Source organism: Podarcis vaucheri (assembly GCF_965113315.1).
Source record: "Podarcis vaucheri genome assembly, chromosome: 5".
In the NCBI taxonomy this organism is placed as follows: Eukaryota; Metazoa; Chordata; class Lepidosauria; order Squamata; family Lacertidae; genus Podarcis; species Podarcis vaucheri.
Window position 1 is genome coordinate 6,285,220 of NC_138763.1, and position 20,644 is coordinate 6,305,863.

A 20,644-nucleotide genomic window follows, 5' to 3' on the forward strand; every position below is an offset into this window, starting at 1 on the left:
CAGTGCAGGAAACGAGAGGAGCTTGAAAAAATAGCAAATATTGCCCTCCCCATCTCAATGCAGATTTCAACCAGAGTTTTGCATGCAGGCCAAAGCAGCACAAGTCTTCGCTTGTCTGTAGTGTTGATTCTGGCCTGGGCAGCTATTCTGGGACAGTAAGAGGCAGTGTGCAAATTCGGAGTAGGAAGCAGCAGGCCTTTGCTGAGCAAGAGGGGCTGCACCAAGAATATGCTGCACTCTCCAAAAGCTGCTGGCTGGGTACTCTGCTTGCAACTGCAGCCCACACAGAGGCCCTGAGGCCCTACATGTGGCAAGTGCTTGCACAGGCCAAAAATGTGAACATGGGACGCTATCCTGTATTGTACCAGGGAATTCATCCATCTGTCAGTGTCGTCAACACTGACTGGCAGTGCGGCTTTCTGGGTTTTCAGTTGGGAATCTTGCCAGTCCTGCCTAGAGGTGCCTTGCAATGCAACTGAGATCTTCTGCAAGCTTACCACTAAGCTCTACAATCCTTTCCTTCCACGCCACTGAGGTTTGCTGGAGGACAGCGCCCCCTTCTGTCCTGATTGCAGCAGCGTCGATACTTGCTAACTGCTAACAGTTGCTTCTCCCCCCCCCCTTCTAATGTTTTCTTTGGCATGCTTGAATCTCTACTGCTGGGTCTTCCAACAGTAACTCCATTTGGTTTAGCCCCAGACCCACGTCTGGAAAGGGAGAGTCTTTTGACAGTTGGAGCACTGCCAGTGGTGAAGGCCTGGCAACACGGATGTGTGGATAGGCCATGCCAGACTCTCCCTTTCCCTCCAGACAGAAACAGCAGCAGGTAAGATTAAGGAGGGCATCACCAGGGCTGCAGGACAAGATGCCTCTCATGCCTGGGGTAAGATGTACTCTTTGCATGAAGGATGGTGACCAAAACACTTAATTCAGAAGCGAAACAGAATTAAGGCTGCGAGCTCAGTTACATCTACATCAGTTTTGCATATTGAATGTTCTGCTTTTTTGCAAACACTTTTTTCCGCGGTGCTCATGTCACAGCCCTCTTGCACCTTCATCCTTCCAAAGCTGCCATGGTAGTAGTAGTAGTAGTAATAATAATAATAATTTATTATTTATGCCCTGCCCATATGGCTGGGTTTCCCCAGCTACTCTGGGCAGCTTCCAACAAAATAGTCAAAATATAATAATCCCTTTCCCCCTTTCTGACCTTGCTGTACAGCCTTCTCCTCTTCATCCCTCTTCCTGTGTTTCAGCACCAAAAATATTGCAGCAACAGATGAGAAAGGCTGGCAGCTTTAAGGCTGTAGGGAGGCAGTAAAGAGTTCTATGCTTGGGCCGGCAGAAGGTTCGTCAAGTTGTGCAACCTGCCACATGAAGAATCTCGCAAGCTCAGCTAATACAGCCAACAGCTTTCTGTTCTTTTGTTCCTGACAACTGGTATTCAAAAGCATCTTGTCTGCTGCAGAGGTTCCAAATGGCTTTTGCGGGTTGGCTCATCCTCTCTGAATTTGCCTGAATCTATCAAGGAAAGAAAAAAATACATCGGTGGCTGTCACCACACCGGCTGTGGCAAACTGCGGGGTGGCCCCAGCCTGGTGGTTGAGCATCTGCTTGGCATGCACAGTGGCGTAGCGTGGGTTGTCAGCACCCGGGGCAAGGCAAGTAATTTGCGCCCCCTAACCCGTGGATTTGCGCCCCCTAACCCGTGGATTTGTGCCCCCTAACCCTAACCCTCAGATGTTGCGCCCGGTGCGGCCTGCCCCCCTGCACCCCCCACGCTACGCCACTGGGCATGCAGAAGGCCCCAGGGTCAACCCCAAACATCTCAAGGGAGGGCTGGCAAAGATTCCCCGCCCGCAGCCACAGAGAGCCATCACCAGTCCGAGCAAACACTCCTGGGCTGGGTGGCAGCTTCCTGTGTAATTTCATACATTCGTTGCGCCTTGTGGTTGCGGTGCCGAGGAACTGGGATGTCGGCGGTTCTCTGGATCGTAGGGAAGAGATGGGAGTCTGCATCTGGAAGTTCCAGCAGGCGCCTGCTTTTGTTCCTGTGTATTTTGGACAGATGGATCCAATCTGGCGAGGCTGGGGGCTGGCCGTCTTGCGGCAGCAGCGGGGCTCCTTTTTGCAAGGCTGCACATCTTCATGGGGCAGGCGGCAGCGATGGGCGAATCCTAGAGGCCCAGGACGTTGGCAGGAGTGGCCTCCATGCAGAGTCCTGGACTTCCTTCAGCTCCGAGGCCCCCTGTGTGCCCCAAAATGTCAAAGTGGGGCTGGGCAGCAGCGGTAGCCGCTGGAGCAGCAGTTGTATTTGTTCTGCTGCCTGCAGCTCCTTGGATTCTGCAAGATGTGGAGGCAGAGGTGAGTTGGGGGGGGGGCTGTGCCTGGCAAGGGAAGCTGATGGAATGTGGTTGACAGGAATTGAGGGGGGGGAAAGGAATTTAGAGGGGGGGTCTCTTCGCTGTTAGATGGGAGCAGCTTTCTATGGAGAGGAAACATTTGTCCCTGGAAAGGGGATGCAAATTAAACAATGCCAGTTCCGTTCAAATTCATGGTGGAGGGAGGAGAGGTTGCAAAGGGGACTGGTCAAAGGTAGGACCTTTGCAGGGCAATCCTAGGCATGCCTGCGACTCAGAAGGAAGTCTCACTGAGTTCCGTGAGGCTTACTCCCAGGTGAGTGTGCACAGGGCTGCAGCTTCGAATTCCTTCTTCCACGCAAACCTCCCTGCCCCTCTCCCTGGTAGCTTCTCACAAACCCCTTTTCCTTGACAGCCTCAATTCGCTGGAGGCTCCCAAAAGGTGGGTGAGGAATTTCTCCACAGGGCAGCCAGCCAGGAAGACTACCATTTGCATAGCTTGAGGTTAAGGGGAGTGGCATGTGTGTGTGTGAGAGAGAGGGGGGGGGAGAACATGGGATCCTCCAAGTTTAAGACTAGAATAGGGCTTTCAGCTGGAATGGCTCAAAAGATTTGCTGAATGGCCTCCCCTGCCCTTGCTTTTTTGCAGGGGGACGAAGCAGCCCAATCTGTTGTGGCTTCTGCTACTTGGCAACCCAACAAAGGCTTGACCAGAAGGAGGCGCTATGCAATCAACCCTCTAGGCTACAAATGGGACCACGTGAATCTGACCTACAAGTAAGCATGTTTATTTGGGGTGGGGAACCAATAGCCTGGTTATTGCAGGCTTACTAAATACAGTGTCACAGGGCAACTTATTGTTATAAGAATTTTTTTTTGGAGCTGTCGTGTTGCTCTGTACTACTAGATTTGATGCTTTCCATCTCTGCTTGACAACTGGACTACCTCCCGGTGGGTGTGCATGTTACCTCATGTAAGGTCCTCCAGACAATCTGTTTTTTGAGCATTCACCCTGATTTGCTTGTGCAAAGCTTCCATGGGGGTTTAATGTCCGCTAAGCATTTGTTCTGATTGGTTTTCAGGGAAGTTAAATGACAATGAACATTTGTTGTGATTTGCTTTTGCAGCAGTTATACATCTTATCATCAAACTATTTCACCTCTTTAATTCCATTTCTCCATCACTTTCCTAACTGCAAAAATTCAATTTTTTAAAAGTGGATTTTTGTGTGCCAGAGTACGAAAAAGAAAGTGAGCCAGGAAGGGCTGGGCGATGGGCTCTGTGTGATGGCAAATGCCTCCCTCTGTGAGGGAGTCTTCCCAGACCTGCCTAAAGAAGCTGCACCCAGCCAATATGGCCAACTATTGCCCAGTCTTAAATCTTCCATTCTTGGGCAAGGTGATTGAGTGGATGGTTGCTGAACAAATTCAGACACACTTGGAGGATGCAGACCACTTGGATCTCTTCCAGCCGGGATTCAGGCCTCATCATGTGACTGAAACTGCCTTGGTTGCGCTGATTGATAATCTCTGGTGGGCCAGGGACCAAGGTGAAAGCTTTCCTAGTTCTGCTGGATCTCTCAGCGGCCTTTGATACCATCGACCATGACATACTTCTGGACCGTCCAGAGGAGTTGGGAGCTGGGGGCACTGTTATACAGTGGTTCTGCTCCTTCCTCCTGGGCTATGTCCAGAAAGTGGTGTTGGGGGATGAGTGTTCAGACCCCTGGGCTCTCACTTGTGGGGTCCCTCAGGGTTCTGTCCTCTCCCCCATCCTTTTTAACATCTATGAAGCTGCTGGGAGAGATCATCAGGGGGTTTGGGCTGGGTGTTAATCAGTATGTGGATGATACCCAGTTCTACCTCTCTTTTAAATCAGAACCAGTGAGGGCAGTGAAGGTCCTGTGTGAGTGTCTGGAGGTGGTTGGAGGATGGATGGTGGCTAACAGATTGAGGTTGAATCCTGGCAAGACAGAAGTATTGTTTTGGGGGGGGGACAGGGGGTGGGCAGGTGTGGGGGACTCCCTGGTCCTGAATGGGGTAACTGTGTTCCTGAAGGACCAGGTGTGCAGCCTGGGAGTCATTTTGGACTCACAGCTGTCCATGGAGGCGCAGGTTAATTCTTTGTCCAGGGCGGCTGTCTACCAGCTCCATCTGGTATGCAGGGAAGACCCTACTTGCCCGCAGACTGTCTTGCCAGAGTGGTGCATGCTCTGGTTATGTCCCGCTTGGACTACTGCAATGCGCTCTACATGGAGCTAGCTTTGAAGGTGACTCGGAAGCTACAACTAATCCAGAACGCGGCAGCTAGACTGTTGACTAGGAGTGGCTGCTGGGACCATATAACACCGGTCCTAAATGATTTCAATGGCTCCTAGTGTGTTTTTGAGCATAATTCAAAAGTATTGGTGCTGACCTTTAAAGCCCTAAATGGCCTCAGCCCAGTATACCTGAAGGAGTATCTTCACTCCAATTATTCAACCCAGACACTGAAGTCTTCCTCCAAGGGCCTTCTGGTGGTTCCCTCACTGCGAAAAGTGAGGTTACAGGGAACCAGACAGAAGGCCTTCTTGGTGGTGGCACCCTCCCTGTGGATTTTGCCACTGGTATGCATGGCTAGACCTGGTGGTTTTTTGCGCGTGGGGTGGTGGTAACGTGACAGTATTCATATTTCAATGAAAGTGCTGAGGTTGCCATCACGAAAGAGAGAGAAAGAGACGTGAGTAGCATCACCCCAAAAATACTGGCTAGACTGACCATTTGAGGATTGTATCCTCCCTACAGCACCCCCTGGTGGAAGAACCTGCCAGCACAAGAGTTTGAAATCACCCCAGTCTTCCGCTGCTCATAATGTTCCTGGTTATGCTTTTCCCCGGCTTGCTCTCTCTACCACTTTCTGGCTGCAGGATTGTACAGTTCCCCAGCACCCTCAACAAGGTGGACACCGAGCGAGCCATAGCGAGCGCCTTTCGCATGTGGAGCGATGTTTCTCCCCTCAGCTTCCGGCGCTTGGCCCCTACCCAGCTGGCAGACATCACTATAGGTAGGAGTTGTATAATGAACCCATCCCTAATGCAATATTACTGTGTCAGGAATATGTTGCCCAAGGCACCTGCCATTGCACACCAGTCTGGAGGGGCCACTGCCCTAATTCTGCCCATCACCCCATTCCCTTATTGTTGGTCATTTTCCCACCAGCTCCTCTGTCACTGCAGAGAGCAGTTTCCTAGTCGCTTTTCATATTCCAGGTGGCAAGTGAAGCTGTTGCTTCTAGAAACAGTTTTGAGGAGCAGGTAAGAACCTCAGGCGCTCCCATCAAGACAAAGGCCCATCGAGTTCAGCGTCCCTGCTCTTGCAGTGGCTGAATAGAATTCATAGAATAGAATAGAATAGAATAGAATAGAATAGAATAGAATAGAATCATAGAGTTGGAAGAGACCACAAGGGCCATCGAGTCCAACCCCCTGCCAAGCAGGAAACACCATCAGAGCACTCCTGACATATGGTTGTCAAGCCTCTGCTTAAAGACCTCCAAAGGAGGAGACTCCACCACACTCCTTGGCAGCAAATTCCACTGTCAAACAGCTCTTACTGTCAGGAAGTTCTTCCTAATGTTTAGGTGGAATCTTCTTTCTTGTAGTTTGCATCCATTGCTCCGTGTCCGCTTCTCTGGAGCAGCAGAAAACAACCTTTCTCCCTCCTCTATGGGCCATCCTTTTATATATTTGAACATGGATATCATATCACCCCTTAACCTCCTCTTCTCCAGGCTAAACATGCCCAGCTCCCTTAACCGTTCCTCATAAGGCATTGTTTCCAGGCCTTTGACCATTTTGGTTGCCCTCCTCTGGACACGTTCCAGTTTGTCAGTGTCCTTCTTGAACTGTGGTGCCCAGAACTGGACACAGTACTCACAGAACTGTAGAGTTGGAGGGGACCCTGAGGATCATCTAAGTCCAACCCCCTGCAATGCAGGAATATGCAGCTGTCCCCTACAGGGATCGAACCTGCAACCTTGGCATTATTAGCATCATGCTCTAACCAAGTGAGCTATCCAGGCTGATGCCTATGTGAAGCCCCCAGGCAGGACCCATGGGCAACAGCAACTAGCATTCAGAGCCTTACTGCCTTTGATAGGGCAGGTATATCTTAGAAGGGGTTGCGATCTTCTTGTCTCCAAGAGCTACCGTATTTTTCGCTCTATAAGACGCACCAGACCGCAAGACGCACCTAGTTTTTGGAGGAGGAAAACAAGAAAAGAAATATTCTGCATCTCAGAAGTCAGAACAAGAAGAGGGATCGCTGTGAAGGAAAGCAGCAATCCCTCTTGCTCTTCTGGCTTCTGGGATAGCTGCACAGCCTGCATTCGCTCCATAAGACGCACACACATTTCCCCTTACTTTTTAGGAGGGAAAAAGTGAGTCTTATAGAGCAAAAAATACGGTATTTCTGCATATCACATATGTGACTGTAGTGGTGCCATTTTGATTTTTATTCCACATGTGAAAACGCTCAAGTTTGGGACTGCCCTGGAAATATTAGAAAGTGCCTGTGATGGTGCCCAGATGCCGTGGGTTAGTCTGCCTTGTGCTCCCAGACGTGGATTTAGCTCAGCACAACTGGTTCCCCTGCTCTGGGCGTAGAGCTGAGGGAAGAGCCACAGGGCCTTGCAACTATGACACAAGGCGTGGGCAGAATGGAAGGCTAGAGGTGGTGGTGGGGGGGACGGGACGGGACACACAACCAAATGTTGACCTTGCACAGGGCACCGCTGAAATTTGAAAGACCAAAGTCCACCCCTGGTGCTTCTCTACCTCCTCCCCCTCTCTTTTGCTACTGTTTTAACATCTCTTCCAAACTGCTTCTGGCGTAACCCAAAGAGCGGAAGAGAGACTTCCCCTGGCAGATTTATTACATCTGGGCTAGTTGGGGAAAGTTCAAAGGAGCTCAGCAGAGATGAAAAAGGCAGCAGAGGGAATGGAAGACACATGGAGTTGGATTTATTTCGCCTGGATGCAGGAGTGTGTGGGAGAACAAAAGAAAATGTTGGTCTAAATGGGTGATTGTTACTTAAACAGAGGGGCTGTAGGAGAATGACTTGTGTCTTGTGTTTCTGAAGGGAGATTTGGTAAGCAACAAATATCCAACATAAAATAAGTTGGGGATTCCTAGCCCTGCTTTGGTTCAAGGAAATGGTTTGTAGAGGTTGCCAACATGTTGCCTTCCAGATGTTGTAGGCAACCATTCTGTAAATCCTTGAGTATGCTTCTGATAGAGAAGTTATGGTAGCCTGTCACTTTAAGAAACTGCTGATTCTGCAAGTTGCCCCCCACCAATTGGGGCAGAAATACAGCTAATATGTAAATCACAATGATACAGCTAGAACATAAGTTGCTACATGATGCAAATGGCTACACGTAACACAGGTTCCTAACCTGCACACTAACACAATGTATTCATGCAGGGTCATAGCAGAACACGGTGGGAATCAGAGCTTAGTCAGCAGAAACAGCCAATGCTTATGTGTATGGTTAGTCCAACAACTTAAATGAGGTAATGATGTATATAATTGGTGGAAATTGAAATGCTTTCTTTGAAACTTTATAAATACCACTGCCCGAACCACTGGGAAGGACTGCAACCTTAGCAGAGCTATCCCATTGTAACCTATTGCTTTGCAGTAAGCAACGATGGACTCCTAACTCCTCTCGTTTCTGAGTTTTATTGGCGTAAACTCAGGAGATAAGCTGTTTTCTGGCTTACTTCATGTTTAGTTGGAATCTCCTTTCTTGTAACTTGAATCTATGGGTTCGAGTCCTCACCTCTGCAGTTTACTGGATGGTATTAGATTGGCCTGATCACTGCAGATGGTGACAGCAGTCACGAAATCAAAAGACGCCTGCTTCTTGGGAGAAAAGCGATGGCAAACCTAGACAGCATCTTAAAAAGCAGAGACATCACCTTGCCAACAAAGGTCCGTATAGTGAAAGCTCTGGTTTTCTCAGTAGTGATGTATGGAAGTGAGAGCTGGACCATAAAGAAGGCTGATCGCCGAAGAATAGATGCTTTTGAATTATGGTGCTGGAGGAGACTCTTGAGAGTCCCATGGACTGCAAGAAGATCAAACCTCTCCATTCTTAAGGAAATCAGCCCTGAGTGCTCACTGGAAGGACAGATTGTGAAGCTGAGGCTCCAATACTTTGGCCACCTCCTGAGAAGAGAAGACTTCATGGAAAAGACCTGATGTTGGGAAAGATGGAGGGCACAAGGAGAAGGGGACGACAGAGGACAAGATGGTTGGACAGTGTTCTTGAAGCTACTAGCATGAGTTTGACTAAACTGCGGGAGGCAGTGGAAGACAGAAGTGCCTGGCGTGCTCTGGTCCATGGGGTCACGAAGAGTCGGACACGACTAAATGACTAAACAACAACAACATTAGATTGGTCTAGGACTGCTGGGAGCTGCTGTCCAGAACACCAGGTTGGCAAATCCTCTGCCAGGTTCTCTCTCTCTCTCTCTCTTTCTCTCTCCTTATCTTACCTTGCTGGATTGTTGGGATAAATGACGGAAACTTTGTGCACTGCGTTATGGGAGCAAATGCTGGCAATAACCAAGCCCTCTGTCTTCCTGGCTGCCGCCAAGCAGGTTTCTACACGTTCAACCACACCGACTGCTGGTTCTCCCCGCTGCACCCTTGCTTCGATGGGCTCAATGGGGAGCTGGCCCATGCCTTCCTCCCTCCCCGCGGCGAGATCCACTTCGACAATCATGAATTTTGGATTCTGGGACGCTCCCGCTTCAGCTGGAAGCAAGGTACCGTGCACAAAGTAGCGTCTACATGTTTTGGTGAGGACAAGAGAGTGGATGGTTTTGCTATGGGGTGGGGAGCCACATGTGGCCCCAGGGGCCTCTCTAGCTGGCCCTTGGAGAGGAGGCCACGCCCCCTCTCTGCAGACCACAACTCTGCAACTGCCTCACATGTCTTTGCCTGTCTGAACTGTGATATTGCCTCTGACTTATCTGAACGGAAGGAGTCTCTGTGTGTAGAAACCCTTGACTTTAGTGTGGCTTGAATGCACCTTGCTATACAAAGCAGGGGCCACATTCACCCCATGTCAACTCTCCAGGGGCTGCATCCAGCAGTGAATGTGGCCACTGGCTCTTGCACAGACACTCAGATACGCAGCCCACCCGCTGCCCCTATGCAGATCTGTTGAGGAGAGGGTTGAGGGCTGGAGCCTAACAACACCACTATTTTGAAATATTAAGTGGTATATTAATGCCTTCCAATAAACACATTTGGAAGCCTAGAGGTTCTCCATTCCTCTCAGAAGAAATTGAGGCTGGTGGGATGTTGTTCCAGAGGTTCCTATAACTTTCTGTGTGGGCTTCTCTTTGGAGCTGGCCTGCAGAGATGCCAGGCAATGGTGGCAGAGGAATTCTGGTCCTCTTCTTCTTTTTCTCTTGCCTTCTCTCTTTGGCAGGCGTCTGGCTGAATGACCTGGTGCAAGTAGCAGCTCACGAGATTGGCCATGCCCTGGGGCTCTGGCACTCCCGGGACGCCCGCGCCCTCATGCACCCCAACGCTACCTACAGTAGGACGTGGCGCATTGGCCAGGATGACGTCTGGGCCATACAGCGGCTGTACGGTGAGGAGCACACCTGGCAGGCGGTTCCAAACCAGTAAGCTCCAACATCTGGTACCAGTAGACTTCCCTGTTCAGCTTGGGAGCACCTGCACTGCTACGGGGCAACTGTCCTGTGCGGAGATTGTCACTCCTTTGCTCATGCCTCACCTTTTCTCGGGTGCTGAAACAGGATGGGCTGCCCCTGGTTTCACAATATGTATCCTATACAATATGTAGGATAAGCACAGGGACAATTCACAACAGCTGTTATTGGTGGTAATAATATAACCTTCCTAGATTAGCTCTGTAGTGGATTTGTTAAATTGTACACGCGGGCAGCTGTAGGCCAGAGGCAGAGGGAGTCAGCGATCTAGCTCACAGTCTTATGCAGCTGTTTCTGTTACCAGAATCCTTTTAGCAAACTTTCCCAGCCTACCTCCAAACTCCAGTTTTGATTTCTGCCCAAATGCAAACTTGTTTCATCCCTCTCAGGCCTTAATCTGAGACTGACTTTCAGCTCCAGTTGACGCAGGAAGGGGGAATACCTCTCTAGCTGGCTTGGGCAGGTTGATGGCCTGTTTTGGACTAGGTTCAAGAAGGCTTTGAATAGTATGTCTACAACTCCTGTTGGGCCAGAGCTAAAAGACGGCACTTGTGAGTTTGGATGACCACAGAGGAGCAGTCATGCTAGTCTGCTGTAGCAAAAAATATTGTGGCACCATACAGCCAAACAGGTTTATTATGGTTTTATAGACCATAGTCCACTTCATCCAATCCAGGATGGCTATATTCTCTCTCCACTGTCAGAGGCTCTGAGTACCCATTGCTGGATATCTCAAGTCAGGAGTTGTTGCGCTCAGGTTTTTTGCATTGAGACATCTGGTTGGCCACTGTGAGAATAGGATGCAGGAGGACTTGATGGGCTTTGGTCTGATCAAGCAGGGTTCATTTTCTTATCTTAAGCTGGCAGGTGTTATATACACACTTGTTAGAGGAAAACAACTCAAACAGTGAAGGCAAGTGAAAATGAAATGTAAGGATTTCATCAAAGTTTAAATGTGTGCAAAATTAAGAACTGCGAGTTAATCAACATTTGTAGTGAGATGGAAAACTGTATCACTCTTTAAGCCAGAATTGACAGAAATGAATTTCTTCATATATTTTAATTCAGCACGCACACACGCACACACACACACACACACACACACACACACGTATATATACATATATATATTCAGCTTCATCTATTTTAATTCAACTTGAAACCTCCTCTGCTCCCTGAAGCCAGATCTATTTCAACCAAGATATAGACACAGCTGCTTTATGTGTGACCCCCCCCCCTCCTCAATTTGCAGGCTGTGTGGATGAGAAGAGGCAGTGCCACCTGTGGGCCAAAAAAGGCTTCTGCACACACCAACGGCAAGCCTTCATGAAGAAGCACTGCCCCAGGATCTGTAATGCCTGCTTTGGTGAGACCGGGAGCTCCTTGCTGCTCTTGCTCTGCAGTGGGCTCTCTGATTTTTTTGAAGGGGGAGTGAGGGTTTGTTGTGCAAGAGCTCCAAATCAGCTTCAATTACGTAACCTGAATTTGAATCCCACCCCAAAATAGCAACAGTCATGTCTGTCTCTTTCTTACAGTCAAAATAAAAAAAATTCCTTCCTGTAGCACCTTAAAGACCAACTAAGTTAGTTCTTGGTATAAGCTTTCGTGTGCATGCACACTTCTTCAGATACACTGAAACAGAAGTTGCCAGATCCTTCTATATATAGAGAAGGTGGGGAGGGGTATTACTCAGAAGGGTGGTGGGAATCGGAGATTGGCAGATAGCTGAGATGAGCCTGATGAGCCTGTTGACGACTCTTAACGACTGTAGTAGGTCTTACAGGAAAAGGCAAGGGGTGAGAAGGTGAGAAGTGGCTTAGTCATGTATAATGAGATAAGAATCCAATGTCTCTGTTCAGACCAGGTGTCTCCATAGTTTTAAGTTTGGTAATGAGTTGCAATTCAGCAGCTTCTCTTTCCAGTCTATTTCTGAAATTCCTTTGTAGTAAAACAGCTACTTTGAGATCTTGTATAGAATGTCCTGGGAGATTGAAGTGTTCTCCTACTGGTTTCTCTGTTTTGTGATTCTTGATGTCAGATTTATGTCCGTTTATTCTTTGGCGTAAGGTTTGGCCTGTTTGTCCAATATAGAGAGCTGAAGGACACTGTTGGCATTTGATGGCATACACAATGTTAGACGATGAGCAATTAAATAGTCCCGAGATGGTATGTGTGATGTTGTTGGGGCCAGTAATGGTGTTGTCCGGGTGTATGTGGCAGCAAAGTTGGCATCTGGGTTTATTGCAGGCTCTGGTGCCAGTGTCCGTGTTAAGTCTGGTTGTAGTATTATTGTGGGTTAGGAGTTGTTTAAGATTGGGTGGCTGTCTGTAGGCAATGAAAGGTCTTCCTCCCAGAGCTTGAGAAAGAGAACTGTCATTGTCCAGGAGAGGTTGTAGATCTCTGATGATGCGTTGAACTGTTTTAACTTGGGAGCTGTATGTGATGACTAGTGGTGTTCTGTTATTTTCTTTTTTGGGTCTGTCTTGCAGCAAGTTCTCTCTGGGTATCAGTCTGGCTCTGTTGATCTGTTGTCTAACTTCATCTGCTGGGTATTTTAGTTCTGAAAAGGTTTGCTGTAGATCTCTTAGGTGAGAGTCTCTGTCTGTAGAATTGGAACAGATGCGGCTGTAACGTAGTGCCTGGCTATATACAATGGACTGTTTGGTATGTTTGGGATGGTAGCTAGAGGCATGTAGATATGTTTGTCGGTCAGTTGGTTTACGGTATAAGGTGGTGTCTATGCCAGTGTTTCCCAACCGGTGTTCCGCGGCACACGAGTGTGCCGTGAGACATCGGCTGGTGTGCCGCGAGATACCTGGAGGGAGGCGGACGAGTCGGGCGGCGAGAGGCGGGGCGGCGGCGGCGAGGAGAGGCCGCGCCTCCTGCTGCTGCCTGGCGCTCCTCCTCGCAGCCGGCAGCGCTGCCTGGGCGCCTCCGCGCGACTCTGCCTCGCTGGGTTTGGTCTCCCAGCAGAGACGGGTCACACGCGCCCCTCCCTCCCTCCCTCAGCCTGCGCGGAGGGAGAGCCAGAGAGAGGCATCGCTCCTGCGCTCCGAGGCGGATTGAGCGCAGCTGAGAGGAGCTGCCGAGGGAAAAAACTTTCACTTTTGTGCGTCCCTCCCGGCGTGACGCTGCGCGCTGACGTCACGGGGCGGGGCTTTAATGGTGGTGTGCCGCGAGATTTTTTTTCAGTAAACAGGTGTGCCGTTGCCCAAAAACGTTTGGGAAACACTGGTCTATGCGTCCATCCTGTATTTTTATAGTAGTGTCCAAAAAATGTATTTCTTGCATAGATTGATTCATTGTAAGGTTGATTGTGGGGTGAAAATCATTGAATTTCTGGTGAAAGGTGTCCAGGGTCTGTTTACCATGTGTCCAGATGATAAAAATATCGTCAATGCATCGCAGGTACAAGAGAGGTTTGAGTGGGTAGGAGTTTAGGAAACGTTCTAAATCTGCCATGAAGATGTTGGCATACTGTGGGGCCATGCGGGTGCCCATTGCTGTGCCGCTGATCTGAAGGAACAGGTCATCACCAAATTTGAAGTTGTTGTGGGTAAGGACAAATTGGCAGAGTTTGGTGGCAAGGTCCGCTGTGGTTTTATCTGAAATGGTGTTCCTTATAGCTTGTAAACCATCGTTGTGTGGGATGGTCTTTCTTACAGAGCACCCTGCGGCCACCACCGCCTCCTCCCTGCCTGTTCGGCCGTCGCACGTTCACACCAGATACATTTCCAAGGGCAAAGTCATCACCTTCCGCTGTGGACTGAACTCTTCCAGGTTGCACTTGCAAGCCAGGTGAGAACGCCTGTGTATTCTCAAACAGACTCTGCAACACTGGCCAGTGCGGTAAATAATATTTGCCTCCTGACCTGAGCGCGGTGCATGTTTCTTTTAGAGCTCTGGAGAAGTAAGTGTGGCGATCACACAGGGCCCCCGGACGTTTCACGGTCTATTGACCCTGTGCCACCACTGCGGTTGCTTTCTTCACTGCCACCACCCCGCTTCTCACGGGGACACACGGAGTCCAGACAGTAGTTAACATAAACAAATAATCAAGTTTATTTTTAAGTGCAGAAATAAGCGTATGGTTTCGGTTTATTTTTCTCTTGTCAGTTTCTTAAATTTTAGTTCCTACAACTTCAAACTGAATTATTCCCAACTATCTATCTAACTCCCTAACAAATCCTCTCACTCCCTCACAATACAACTCAACCAACCCACTGCGTATTCCACCCTCTTCCTTCTCCAACCCAAGCCTCAACTCCCAACTGACAAGCCTCAACTCCCAACTCCCAAACCTCAACTGCCAACTCCCAAACCTCAGTTGTCTTTTCAAAACCTCCCACTCTATCTTTTACTCCCCCCTCGCATTCTCACTGGCCAATCACATCACACCCATTTTTAACTCTTTCCTTGATGCATCCTAGGGGCAAACGCCACAGTAAGAAACCCTGTGATTTCTCTCCCACCCTGCCCAAAAGGCTGCAGCAATCCAGCCACCTGCCCACCTCCCTAACCCAACTTCTCTCTGTGGCCAGTGGGACAATATGGTGGGCATGAGGTTGGGGTTGTAGGCAAGATATAGGAGAGACATCTCCCTTCACTGCATGCTGAGAGCACAGTCCAAAATATATTCCAAAACATTTAAAGCAAGCATGGGAACCTTTTGTTATAAGAATTCTAAGGCCCCAAATATAAAATAAACGTTCATAAATGTACAAGGCAAGCACATACATAAGTATATAAACCACAGTGTCTGAAATAGTACAGGAGAGCAATTCTGAAGTCATTTTGACTCTCCCAAACCATTTTGATTACAGGTAGGTAGCCATGTTGGTCTGGCGTAGTCAAAACAAAATTTTAAAATTCCTTCCAGTAGCACCTTAGAGACCAACTAAGTTTGTCATTGGTATCTCCCAAATTGTCGTCAATATATTTCTCTGCAAGGAGGGAGGAAATGGGGAAAGCCTTCCCTTTGTCTTTTTGCTTACAAATCCTGTCTTAAGGGCATATTTGTGTATGAATAGGGTGAGCCTGTGACCTGGATTCAGGAACCAAAAGTATTAACCATCACAAAAGAATGGCCAGGCTGCCCAGGTAAAGCAATCAGTGACCACTATCAGGTATCCTGGAAGGCAGGATCTCTGCTGTAGACCGCCTCCTTCTGTGATGTATGTATGATGTTTTAGAGGGTGGTGGTCTTGAGCTACAGGGTGAGCAATTTCAAAAGTCTATATAAGGGCTTGCATGCCAGTGTTCAGGGTTCTCTCCTCCCTCCTGTGTGTGTTGAGTGGGGACCCTGTTGCAACAGTTTAATAAAGTTCAGGCTTACTCTCCGCTTTGCTTCTCAACATTCTCTGGTTGACCTCTGTTATTTTCTCCCACCAAAAGGGAACCCACTTAAGGACTCTATATGGGCTCTTGGATACCCCATAAGGGAAAAGGAACAGTTTTTCCCCTATAACACTTTGTTCCCAGGGCAGCAGGACTGAACCCCAAAGTGCAGGGGGCCAGACAGGAAGTGACCAGGGCACCCCCTTCCCCCTCTCTGCTACCCCTCCCCCCCACTTGCATGGAATTAGGCCAAGGACCACATGGAATTTTGTCAACGGCCACGTGTGGTTCTTGGGTCACTGGCTGCCCACCCCTGATTTAAATTGATGGTGCTCTCACACCCCTGCCAAACTTTATGCTGGGATTCACAGAATCAAAGAGTTGTAAGGAACCCCAAGGATCATCTTGTCGAACCCCCTGCAGTGCTGGAACATGAATCCATACAAAGATCGAACCTGCAACCTTGGCGTTATCAGCACCACACTCTAAACAACTAAGCCAGGGGTCAGCAAACTTTTTCAAGAGAGGGCCGGTCCACTGTCCCTCGGACCTTTTGGGGGGCTGGACTATGTTTTGGAAAAGAAAAATGAACGAATTCCTATGCCCCACAAATAACCTAGAGATGCATTTGAAATAAAAGCACACATTCTACTCATGTAAAAACACGCTGATTCCCAAGACCGTCCGTGAGCTGAATTTAGAAGGCGATTGGGCCGGATTTGGCCCCCGGGCCTTAGTTTGCCTATGCATGAACTAAGCTAACTGGTCTTTGCTTGCTGTCACTTATGGCAAGTGTTAAGGTCTTATTGTTTAATACGTTATTGGTTAATATAAGGCAAGGTTACTCACTTTGCAGGTCCAGAGCAGGAGGCTGTTAGCCTGCTCATAGATGAACACACAGCAATGTAGGAAAACGAGAGTAGCCACAAGCTAAAGGGTGGAGTGTTCGCTCCAACCCGCAAGAACTGGAGACGATATTTAACTCGCAATTACCAGTTACTGCAGTGAACACCCAACCTCAACGTTACCGCATGTGGATAAGTCCCTAATGAAACAAGGCACTGTTAGGTGACAGAATACATATGGGAGGGTAATCCCACATTTCCCTAGCCTGAAGTAGGGAAGTTTGCCATACTAGCATGTGAAATGCAGAGGAGCAGATGGATGTTGAAATATACTCAGAGTCGAGTGTGGATTTCATGCTCTTTATTCAGCTCATTTATTCAGCGAGGAATGGAAGTTCCCCCAAAACGTCTGCTTTATATACATTATTTGCACAATGGGTCCCACATGATTGGCTAATTCTGGGATTCTCCTGTAGGCCAATCAGGTTGCGGATTCACTTCCACCTGGAGCTGGATTGGGTGGCTCCTGAGGACCAATCAGACTGCTGCATTCTGGATCCTATTGTTCTAGGACCAATCAGACTGCTGCATTTTGGATCCTATTCAACTCAGTACATAACAGATGTGGTTTTGGTGAGGATGCGAATTGTGGGGCTGAGCTAGTCTCCTCCTTCTGACTCCTGCCTTTTCCCGCTTCCAGCTGGTATAAAGATGGAGAGCCTCTCTCTCACTCGCTGCCAGGCTTCGAATTGCTGCCCAGCCAGGATCTGCGAGTTGTCGCCACTGAGTTCAGCGAAGGGAGGTACGCCTGTTTGATCCGCCACGGCAGCAGGACTCTCCGGGTTAATTCCTGGCAGATAAAGCTCAAGCCCAGAAGTCCTTTGCCTCCCATGATGGGCGTACAGGGGAGAGCATGAACAGGAGCGGCATTGTGTGAGGTGTGTTTATAGTCCTAGCTGGCTTGGCACTACCCACATGGATCTGGTGTGGCATCAGTCAGTCAGCCACTGCAGGCTCTGGTCTGGACTCACCTGCTCTGTTGCCAGATATCTTGATTTGGGAGGTCCTGTGGGGAATAACCTGTCCAGATTTGGGTACAGAACCTGGATGATGTGTTATTTGTCTTCTGAACCCACTGAGTTTTCACCTAATCACATCCAGAGGCAATAAGTTGAGTGTGTGTTGTCCCACTAATTTGGGGACAGGGTTAGAGTCACCTCAAGATTGTACCTGAGGCCTTCTGCATGCAGAGCAGATTCTCTGCTACTGAGTCTCACAACTCTTGCCACTTAAAAAAACACCTGTTGAAGCCAACATTATTCCAAGACCTGCAGCAGAGGTGGGGAACTTGTGGTCTGCCTGATGTTGTTGGGCTCCAATTCCCATCAGCCCCAGCCAGCTTGCCTAATGGTCAGGGAAGATGGGAATTGGGAGTCCAACAACATATGGAAGGCCACTGGTTCTCCATGTGTGTGCTATCCCTGAGAAAAAAATACTTCATTTCAGTACACAGAGCAATCCCCAAGCCATCTAGGCTCATTTTGGAAAACTTTTCCCAATAGTTGTTTCACTCACAAATTCTTCAAATCCTGTTAATAGATAAACCTCTGCAAAACTGGTCTGGCAAGTATTTGTTTAAGCCAAAGCAGACCGACTGAAAGAGCATCTTCTGTCTATTTCAAAGGAATGGACCAGACTAGCAAGGAAAGACAATCAGCAAATATTATCACCCATCTTGACAGACAGGAGACAAGCTACACTCTCAAATTTCTGTAGTTGACCGCCTTTTTCTGTGATGCTTGTACGATGCTTTTGGGTGGCCTTTAGCTAAGGGGCTGGGCAATTTCTGAAGCCTTTAAAAGTTATTACTCTCCTTTGTTCAGGTCCTCACATCCTTGCAAGGGCGGAGGGGACTCTGTTGCAACAGAAAATTAAAGATCTTCCTTTTTAAATTTCTACTGGTTCCTGCCTCCACTCATGTTTCTCTGACAGACTTGGGGGGCACTGAGTCCCTTGATGGAGAGCTGGGCTGTAAATGCCAACCCCATTCCCCCCCCCCCATGCCAGGAATCGGGGCCTCTTCTGCATGCCAAGCAGAGTTCCGGCTTTTGCGCTATGGAATCCTCCCATGAACACTGCCAATCTTCATTTGCCCTCTCTATGGGCTGGTCCATGGCAACTTCTGGAATCTGGCTGCCTCACACCTGTATTGCCTGAGAACAATCGTCATTTACCTCCAGTCCTTGAGAAACAGGTAGGCAGCTCAGGTCCCCATTTTGCATAGGAATTTATAGGCTTTGGGAAGCTTCTGAGTTCCTAGAGAAATCACACTGGCTTTTTCAGCTGGCAGATGAAGACTTATTTGTTCTTACAGGATCTGGGAACTGACTGTTTTTTAAGGAATGGGCTGATGTGGTGATGTTTTTATTGTAATGTTTTAATAAAGCACATACACACACTTCTGTTAATGTCCAACTGTTTTTAATGACTGATTTCCCCCTGTGTTTTAGCTGTTTCTAGTTTATCAGCAAGCTTCATTGAATCCGTGTGGGGGTGGGCAGGAAATGGGATACAGTGGTACCTCGGGTTAAGAACTTAATTCGTTCTGGAGGTCTGTTCTTAACCTGAAGCACCACTTTAGCTAATGGGGCCTCCTGCTGCCGCTGCGCCGCCGAAACACGATTTCTGTTCTCATCCTGAAGCAAAGTTCTTAACCTGAGGTAATATTTCTGGGTTAGCAGAGTCTGTAACCTGAAGCGTATGTAACCCAGGTACCACTGCATAAATAAATATAATGATAATAATCTCAACATTTTCTAGAAGGTCAGAAGGAATTTCCCACCCACATTTTATCTTCTTTTTAATTTTAAAATATTTCCTCCCATTATTTCTTTTTAAAAAATTCTTTCAGCGTACAACACTATAAAGATAAATAGTGTTATATCCCACTCATTAAACAAACTCATCTGATAGTGTGTGCGGTATAAATATGAGAATATATTCTTCTTTCTATAAGCGGAGGTATGGCATTTGCCTCGTGTTGTTGCTTGACTAATGTTTCCTAGAGATCATTCACGACGCAGCACCTGACAGATTAAATTGCTTCAAGGTATGATGAAGTTCTATTGAATACAGAAGTTCCTGGAATGCCAAACATAGCAGCCTTTGTGTGATGCAATTGTAATCTGAAGCAAATGGAAACTTCTCAAGTAATCACCATGCTAAAAAGAGCTCAGTGCAAAGGTATCTAGCTTGCTTCCATCCTGTGCTAGTCTTTTGAGTCTCTTTAGAATATGGTAATTTCTTTTTACTTTATTATTAATTTTATTATGAAACAATAAGTACCACAAGCTAACAGGTAAGATGAATATATAACAAATATCAGAAAGCACATTTTGCAAAGAATTTGGGGAAATGACAAATTTGCAAATAATATGCAATTTCGGTGGATATTTTGCTCTTCTAAAGGTCCCAACCGGGTACAGTGGTACAGTGGCTATCACTGAAGCCAAGGAGCCTGCATTCGCTCCATAGGACGCACACACATTTCCCCTTAATTTTTGGAGGGGGGAAAGTGCGTCCTATAGAGCGAAAAATACAGTATGTGGCCAAAGAATGCAAAGGTTTAGGGTTGGAATGGCTAAATGCCGGTGCAAACTTAAACATGGTCTACTCAGACAAGAAACAAGTGCACTTGAGTTAAGTTGGACTTACTCCCACGTAAGTGAACATCAGACTGAAAGGCTAAATATGTTTCTGATCCATGCCATTTTTCTTTCATGTGCTCACCAATAAAGATTTTCCATTGATCTTCAATTATTATTATTTTTCATCCACATAAAAATTCATACCATCTGGCCTGATGAGGAGTTCTGGAGAACACATAAGCTTACACACTATTTTGTGACATTTTGGCTAGCCTAATGTGGCTTCTGGAATATTTCAACATTTTCGCTCAAAATGTGCATATCTCAATGTACTTGGATGCATTTTCTGAGCTGCAGAACATTAAGGAAATGCAAAAACTGGTGGATGACCAAGTTATGCAGATTAGTCCAATGTGTGCTCAACTTGCATCAGTAGGTCACAAAAAGGTCAACTTCCCCACTTATACCTGGGAGAGAAGACTGCTACACACTGTTAAATATATTAAATCTAAAGAATATACTTTTTTTTTGGAGGGGTAGCTTGGCTGTCTTCTGAGGGATCTCCTACAGCCATGCAATTCTTGATGGTAAGATTGAGTTTTGGTCAGCAGAAGAGTGATGGAACAAGCAGAATGGACACGGACTGTCCAAAGTGTTGGTGCTGACCTATAAAGCCCTAAATGGCCTCGGCCCAATAGACCTCAAGGAGCGTCTCCACCCCCATT

At 47.8% G+C, this 20,644-nt stretch overlaps 1 protein-coding gene across 1 annotated transcript; it reads left to right on the plus strand.

The window, feature by feature from the left end:
• Nucleotides 1-1,795: 1,795 nt before the first annotated feature.
• On the plus strand, nucleotides 1,796-18,747 carry LOC309533222 (matrix metalloproteinase-23-like). Its single transcript, XM_082224507.1, has 8 exons — nucleotides 1,796-2,364; nucleotides 3,010-3,137; nucleotides 5,266-5,402; nucleotides 9,005-9,172; nucleotides 9,844-10,008; nucleotides 11,343-11,456; nucleotides 13,756-13,888; nucleotides 16,973-18,747. The coding sequence occupies exons 1-8, from the start codon at nucleotides 2,212-2,214 to the stop codon at nucleotides 17,187-17,189; spliced, it is 1,215 nt and encodes a 404-aa protein (XP_082080633.1). The 5' UTR covers nucleotides 1,796-2,211; the 3' UTR covers nucleotides 17,190-18,747.
• The last annotated feature ends 1,897 nt before the right edge of the window (nucleotides 18,748-20,644 follow it).

Excerpts from the sequence above, each read along its gene's own strand:
- LOC309533222 (XM_082224507.1), top strand. The coding sequence starts at position 2,212 with ATGCAGAGTCCTGGACTTCCTTCAGCTCCGAGGCCCCCTGTGTGCCCC. Across the intron at positions 3,138-5,265 it reads CACGTGAATCTGACCTACAA|GATTGTACAGTTCCCCAGCA; the intron begins GTAAGCATGTTT and ends TTCTGGCTGCAG. Across the intron at positions 11,457-13,755 it reads GATCTGTAATGCCTGCTTTG|AGCACCCTGCGGCCACCACC; the intron begins GTGAGACCGGGA and ends TCTTTCTTACAG.